The sequence below is a fragment of the Mesitornis unicolor genome, unplaced genomic scaffold (genome assembly GCF_000695765.1).
Source record: "Mesitornis unicolor isolate BGI_N332 unplaced genomic scaffold, ASM69576v1 scaffold5310, whole genome shotgun sequence".
NCBI lineage: Eukaryota > Metazoa > Chordata > Aves > Mesitornithiformes > Mesitornithidae > Mesitornis > Mesitornis unicolor.
Genome location: NW_010160164.1, coordinates 145,750 through 153,187, shown reverse-complemented (window position 1 = coordinate 153,187; position 7,438 = coordinate 145,750). Strand labels below are relative to the sequence as shown.

Sequence of the window (7,438 nt, the reverse complement as noted above, 5' to 3'; positions counted from 1 at the left end):
CCCTACATGTTACATTTAGATTTGGTATCTGCGCACTCTTTTGTTAAATTAAGGCAATTAATAAATGGAGACGTTTAGCAATCAATTTTGCCTGAATATCTCCACAGCCTTTTATATGACTGGCTGTAATCACAAGATAAATGCAATGTGCTGATGTATGGTAATGTTCAATAATACATTCTCCACCAGGCTCAATTCATCAGGGAGTTTCTGGAGGGGAGGCATTCGTTATTGGCTGTCTCCGGACCTCAAGGATAACATTTCTGTCCTTTCCATTGGCCGCCCCGCTGCTGCAAGCCTCTTCCCGTCTTATTTTGATGATGAATATGAAGGCATGCTAAGCTGAAGCGGAGCGGAGCTCTCGCCGACTGCATTCTCTCCCCGGGCTCAAGGACTCAGGGGCTTCCTGGCTGCTTCCCCTGCCCACCGCCAGCAGCAGCAGCACCAACGCCAAAAGTTGTGATGCTTTTCTTCACCCAGTGCTTTGGGGCTGTGTTAGATCTCATTCACCTGCGGTTTCAGCACTACAAGGCAAAGAGGGTTTTCTCAGCCGCCGGGCAACTCGTCTGCGTCGTCAACCCAACGCACAGCCTAAAGGTGAGTTAATTTTATTTTTTTTTCTCTTCTGACATCTTCTGGTCCTCCCCCCTCCACCACCGCCGGCGTTTCTCCGCAGGGAACGAACTGATGCTCTGGCAGCAAGGGGAGAGTGCTGTTAACACATTGCAGCCCTGGCAGAGGGGATGTTTGCATTGTCTGGCTGTGCGACTTCCTTCGGGGTGAAGGAGAAGCCACCCGCTGCTCCGAGCGATCATGGGACATCTGAGCCTCTTCCCCAAAGTTTCCTCACCCCTTTCACCCGTATAATGAGCACGTGTGTTGCAAGTGTCGGGAAAAAATATTGGAAAAGTTAGTTGGATGAATTAATGTCCCTTTTAGGTGGAAGGATGCAGGCTGACCCCCAAGCACAGTGGGATGCTGCCAGGCAGAGGAAAGGAGGGGTAGCAGCAGAGGGGTCTGTGGCTGCTGCTCTTGTTTGCTTTTTCAGGGGGAAAAAAAAGCTGTTTCTGTCTCCTGAGGGGACTCTGAAGGCGTTCCTCTGGCGCTGAAAGTGTCCTTAAGCCATTTACAAGGTGAATCTATTTTAGGCGGGAGAATACATTTGCCTTAATGCAGAACTATTTATAGTCTCCATAAAGCATTTCTCTCACACGGTTCTGGATTTTCACTGACAAAGTGTCAACAGCTCCGTCTACGCCAGAGCCCTGATGTTTGTACGGAGAGATGGAGCAGCAGGGGCAGAAAGCAACTGGGAGGCATTAATTACTTTATCATGGTAGTGAATGACCAACTTTAACAAAGTGACTCTTGTTCTGCTGCAAGTCCTTGCGGAGCTGACTTGCTGTGTCGCTCCATGAGCCCAACGCAAGCTCAGAAATTAATTGAATTCAGGACAACTTATCTTTGGCTCTTCTGGGGTCCCTGGAGGAACGTGGAGGAGCCGCCGGGAGTATCCTTCCGAGCCGTGGGTCCCTGGGAGGTCCATTGATGGGATAAATCCTTCTTCAGGGCAGCATCTCCCCCAAAAAGGCAGATTCCCCGGAGTTATGTTTCCAGTCTCAGGCTGTGCTCAGGCAGGAGGAGGTTGTTTCTAGCAGGGCACCAGCTCCAGGAGGATATCCTTGCAAGGCTCAGCCCAGCAAGTGCTGCCAGCTGGGGCAGGAGATCCCAGGGGATGGACAGCTCGGGTATGAGCTCGCTTCTCCCAGCATCGTGCTCCTCTGCAGACACACACTATTTAACAAACCCACAGCCCTGTCGTTATCTGAAAGGATCTGGCCATCCAAATAGTGTAAAGAAGCAGCAGTGTTTCTAAGTGCATGGGGAGATTTCGTAAATTATTGCTTCCATGCCTGACTCCTCTTATGTTATTGTATCCTGCTACTTTCATCTGTAATTTTAATTATTTTTAAAAATGAGCAGAAAAAAGGTTATTGAAGGTCACAATACAATTTCAGTGCCAGTGTCTGATGAGGTCACATAAGCACACAGAGGGGTGTCCACTGGCTACTCCACTGGTATCCAGGACTAGATCTGAATTTATCAGTTCAGTCCTCTCGAGTTGCAGATTTGCTGTTGTAGGAGCTGCAGCATTTTACCTATGAGCACACCAAAAGAAGTTGATGCTTCTGTTCATCCCTGTTAAACACACAAGGCATTTCAGTTTACTAAAATCCCTCACTGCCAAGCTTTTCACTGCTCAGATCCAAAGCCCAGTAGAGATACTAGCAATCTCAGTACTGTCTTGGCAGCTCTTGAAAGTAGGCACTGGATGCAAAACTCTCTTGGAAACAAATGGGAGCCTTTAGGAAAAGGTCCAACATGTCAGTGAAACCTCAGTGAGAATCGTCTTGGTCTGGTTGGGAATTGCTTCTGCGATAGGGTGGCAGTGGGAGCCCAATTGCACATGTTTGCCCCACAAGCCTTTTGTGACACCAGGTAGATGGGACAAACTGACAAGAAACCTTCCTCTGACTGTAAAGTGAAATATGCTTTGAAGGTGCTCCTGAGTCACTCAGCTCACATCCAGCCAGGTAAATCCAGAATGTAAGGAAGGCACCACTTCTTTGTGCCAGCACCTGGAAGAGATGGATAGGTCGGACCCCTTAGTGCCCACCCTCCAGCACCAACAAGCGGCAGAAGCCTGCAGGCCAACCCCACCTGCTTTTACCTGGTGGTGGAGAGGTGGTCACCTCCCATTGGCATGGTGCCTTGTCCAAAAACTGATATCAAAGACAAGTCAGACGAACCTGCTTATGAAGGTGCCTGTTTTTCCCCCAGGGATGCACAGAGAGGTTGTGGTTACTCCCTCCAGCAACTCAGTGCAGACACTTCTGATGCTGGGACGGAGAAATGCCCCCCAAATTGTCCTGTATGCCGAATGATACCTGAGGGACCACTAAAAATGAAAGAGCTGGATGTATTCCTCCGTGGTAGTTTACAGTAGTATGGCTACTTTGATATTTCATAGTCTATTATTTCTAGCTGGGTCATTTCAACTGTAACATTTTGTTGACAGCCCCCAAATCTATCTTCACAATTGACAAGTGAAGTGAAAACTGTATTAAGGTTTGCGGTCGATGAATACAAGCCTGCTAGGAAACAAGGGTTAGGAGCAATGTCATTTCTCTCCCTTTCCCTTCAAGGTTTAAATGTTTATGCTTACTCCAAAACTGTAAGCTCTTTGGAAAGGGCTTATATTATTCTGTATCTCCACAGCATTCAGGTGAAGGGGCTCCTGGCTGATTGGTGCAAATTATAAACGACAGGCATCATATTCTGATGTGATTATGCACGTTGACATCGCTCACATAGGCCAGGTCCTCAATCAGTGCCAATGCACATAACTCCATTAAAATAAAATTGCAGCAGGACCTCCATTCTCCCTCCTTTCAACCAAGGGAGTGCTCAGGGATGGTGGTGGGATGCAGCCCACCCCAAGGAACCATGGATGGTGATCACATATGTGTGTCAGAGATTTGGTATCATGTAAAGCACTCAGTGAGTGGCAGAGTACAGGGAAGCCCTGGTGCCCTCCAGGGAAAGGTTGCACCAGCTTCTGCTGTCACAGATCCACAGATAGATGAAGAGGGGCCTCCAGTAAAGTTATGTCAGCACCCTGTCACTGCAATCACAGCCTGAATCTCTGACTGTGACCAGAGCCCATTACTTACCTCTTCTTTTAGGAGAGGTCTGGAGGTTGGCAAAGAAGCATACGCTTAGAAAGAAACCCGTATTTCTCTTCCCACTGAAAGGCTCATTAGCTGGGAAGGCTGATGAGGGTTTCAGTGTATCTTAAAGGAGAAGATGGTGACAGTGTCAGCACAGACACCTCTATTGATCTGCTGCTGTTTTCCTTGTGCCTAACAGTCTTACACAGGCGGCTCTAAGACAATTTTGCAACCGTCCCCCTCTGTTTCGCCTGTTTGGCGAGGATGGGGGGGGGGAAGGGAGTTGTTTTGGAGCCTCTTTGTCCTTCATGTCGCGTTCTGCTCTTTGTCCTCCCATAAGCGTTACCAGGCACGGCAGCAGCACCTTCCCATGAAGTGCTATGCTGGGATCAAAATTCACTTGCCAAGCAGAGAAAACCACATATTTACCGCACTTCTATCGGTCACCTTCATTCTTGATCACATTATATGCATTACCTCGTACCTTGTCTTCCTTCAAGCGTGCGGTCGCCTTGACGTCTCCCCTTGGAGAGGCACGAGCAGGCAATGGAGCTCCCCAGCCAAACGGCTGCTCCTTCCAAGGCCACATTAATTAGAGGTGGCTGCAGGCCCCAGCATGCAGGGAAAGTTTTAAGGTGCTTTGTGCACATGGAAGGAATGAGCAGGGTTTGCTGGTCTCTGCAGAGAGGAGGTTTAGTGCATTCCTCTGCATTTTCCCCTGTTAATAGCAATTCTCCCAAGCACTGCTAATTGTGTCCCTGGGGAGAAGGTGGGTAGCTGTGTCCTGTCTCCTTAGCTGGTATCAGTCCCTGCCCTAAAAACCAGCCGTACCCAGCGGGGGACTGTGGTGCAATCATAGTCCAGCTGGGCACGATGTCCTGAGAGGTGCTGTGTATGGCTGGGTAAAACAGATCCTCTTCCTTCAAGGAGTTTCTAGCTTTTTCCTTACAACTTTAACTCTCTGGAGAGTGTGAAAAATGTGCTTGTAAAGAGTAAAAAAAGTGTGGTTACAATGTTCTTTCAAAAAACACCCTTCCTCATCTCTGTAGGATTTCAAGGAACTCATTGAATTATGAAAAGAAGCATATTTAAAGGAGGATGTAAATAGTTCAACCTTATATTCAAAGGGTTGTAGCATGGTTTATTGGGCCAAGGTGTGTTTCAGCTGTTTTTTAAAGCAACAAGCAAATCTGCTCTGAGTTAGGGAAGGGATTTGAACCCTGTTATAACAGTTTGGCTCTGTGCACAGTGGCCAGCCAAATAGCATTGTAATCCACTTTATCCCCAGCAGGATTAAAGTGCTATGGTGCATTATAGTCCCGTGAGATTTATTTATTTATGTGGTGCAAGGGAGGACAGAGACTCTGAAACCTGCTGCTAACAGTCCCCAGACATTCTCTGCCACCATTTCAGCACAGACATCCTCAAATCTCTCATGTAGGGCTGTAGTTTGAGGAGCCCAAGTGATGTTTGGCCCTAGCACCCAGCAGGATCATGACAGCTGCAGTGAGAGGGGCTGCAAAATGCCCTGATGACTGCAAACCCACACTCCTGGCAAGGTGCTTGGGTCCCATCTCAGCTGTGGGCCAGGGCTGCGTGAGCATTGGGTACCACAGACTTTCAAATCCTTATGTAGGGATCTGGACAGCAGCAAGCAGCACTGTTTTAATGCCCCTCCTTCAGCCCTGCCTCTGCTTGAAGGGGTTTCAAAGGGCAAAACTGGAAACCAAGTTGACAATAAGCACCCCTGGAGCATCTGTCAGTGCATCCGCAGACATGGCCACAGTGATGCTCCGTGGAGGGGAGGCAGAGCACACTCCAGCAGCTCTCCCTGGGGGCTCTCCATCCACCACTGTCTGGTCCTGGGAGGTCCCCTCTCCTGTAACCCAATAACCTTGAGCCCACAGACCCATGCACCTGGGTTGTCACGGGCTTTGCTCCAAGGGTGCTGCAAAGCAGGGCAGCTCTGAGCTTGACAATGATCTCCTAGAACAATAATTATGATTGTAACCGATAGAGAGAGAAGGAGGGGAAGAGCAGCCATGTCAGAAGTTTCTGTGTTAATATGCTCCGGTTTCCTTCTCCCCAAAACTGCTGTAGAAAATTAATTACTGCTGTTAACTGGCACTGCCTGTCATGTTACAGCTCCAGAGATGGAATAGGGTGGTTAAGCATTGAGAACTTTCCTACTCACATTTGATGTTGAGGGTGAATTTCAATAATAAATCCAACCTGGTTACAAGGATGGTTCAAATCAGACATTATCAATGGAGGACAGTGCTGTTGTGATAATATTAGAGAAATACCTCTCCCTTCAACAGAGTGTTTGACAGCAGGGTGATGAGTAGCCATCAGACACTGCCACATGTCACTGTTTAATTCACCCGCTCTGATACTGCTCAGTATATCAAGAATTCCTCAATGCAACCCTTTGGGTTAGACATAATGGCCCAGATACCTCCCTCAGGAGAAATACTGCTCCAATGCCATTGCTGTGGCTTATACACGAGGTGTGGAGGAAGGAAGGATGTTTTAATACAAGCCTTGATCACATGAAATGAGTGGTGAGGTCTCAGTCTGCTTCCCAGCAGATGTAAGTCACCCTGGGACATTCCCACAGGGGGCATTAATTAGCACACATTACTGGTTGCCTCAGTAGAGAAGCCGAGCAGTGAATATAGTCCTGTAAGCCTCAAATGTTAAAAGTCCCAGGCCAGGTTCCCAAACACTGTGAATTTTGCCTCAAAGCCAGAATTTACAGTGTGTATAGATTCTTGTTTAACCATTAAGATTCTATCCCCATATCAAACCTAGCACCCCTAGCTGGGGGGCACATAGACACTTCCTTTTTTTCTCAGTCTGAGGTTCATTCTGATGTAATCCAAGAAACTGAGTTTAAAGGCAGCACAGCAGATCTTGAAAGCTCCAGTAAAGTGAGGGAAGAGAGCTGCTGTGACTGTGTCCTGTCTCCCTGGGACTTCAGCTCTTCCTATGCCATAGAAAATCCATAATCCTTGTCCTGCCTGGCTCAGAGCTGAGACTTCGGGTCCCTCCCGGCACCCTCAAAGCCTTCCCATCACAACAGGCAATCAGGGTGGCAAGAACTGCTGCTCCCCTGGCATGGTGGGAGAAGTGACTGTGAGAGCGATGACCGTGACGGGTTGCCCTCAGCACCTTTTGGTGGCACTGTCACCGGCACACGTCGCACAACGTGGTGCAGAGCCATGGTCCTCCTTGGAGCTGCTGGAGGCAGGTGCCACAAAGCACATGCACCACCAAAAACGAAAGAATTCCTTTAGAGAGCTGAACAAGATTTAGGTAATACACTGGGCCTGCTTTTGGTGTGATTTTTTGCAACAGAGATGAGCAGAGCTGAGCCACCATGTTCAGCCAACCTGGGTCGAGCTTCTGATGGAGCTGGGCAGAGCCTGGGCCTGAACTCTCCACTTGTCTGAACATGGCAGCAACTTCCCAGCTCATCTATGTATGCACGTGCAGTATTTGGAAATTAAAAGTACAGATGCTGAGACATTAAACACCTTATCAGGCTGCGTTATTTTTCTTTCTTTCCATAGCTTGTCTCTTTTTGTTAAGTACCTGTTCTTCTGTGCTATTGTTCCTCCTCATCCTGCTCATTCCCTGCTTTACCAAAGTATTAAAGCAAAACATTCTCCTCATCTGTCTTTCAATAATCTAATTTTGTTGGG

General features: G+C 48.1%; 1 protein-coding gene across 1 annotated transcript in view; it reads left to right on the top strand.

Annotated features, from left to right (window-relative positions):
- The first annotated feature begins 462 nt into the window (after positions 1-462).
- Positions 463-7,438, top strand: part of SIAH3 (siah E3 ubiquitin protein ligase family member 3) — a 43,377-nt gene continuing 36,401 nt past the window's right edge. Inside the window, exon 1 of the mRNA XM_010189065.1 lies at positions 463-597. Within this exon, the coding sequence (XP_010187367.1) occupies positions 463-597 (135 nt within the window). The remainder of the gene's footprint in view (positions 598-7,438) is intronic.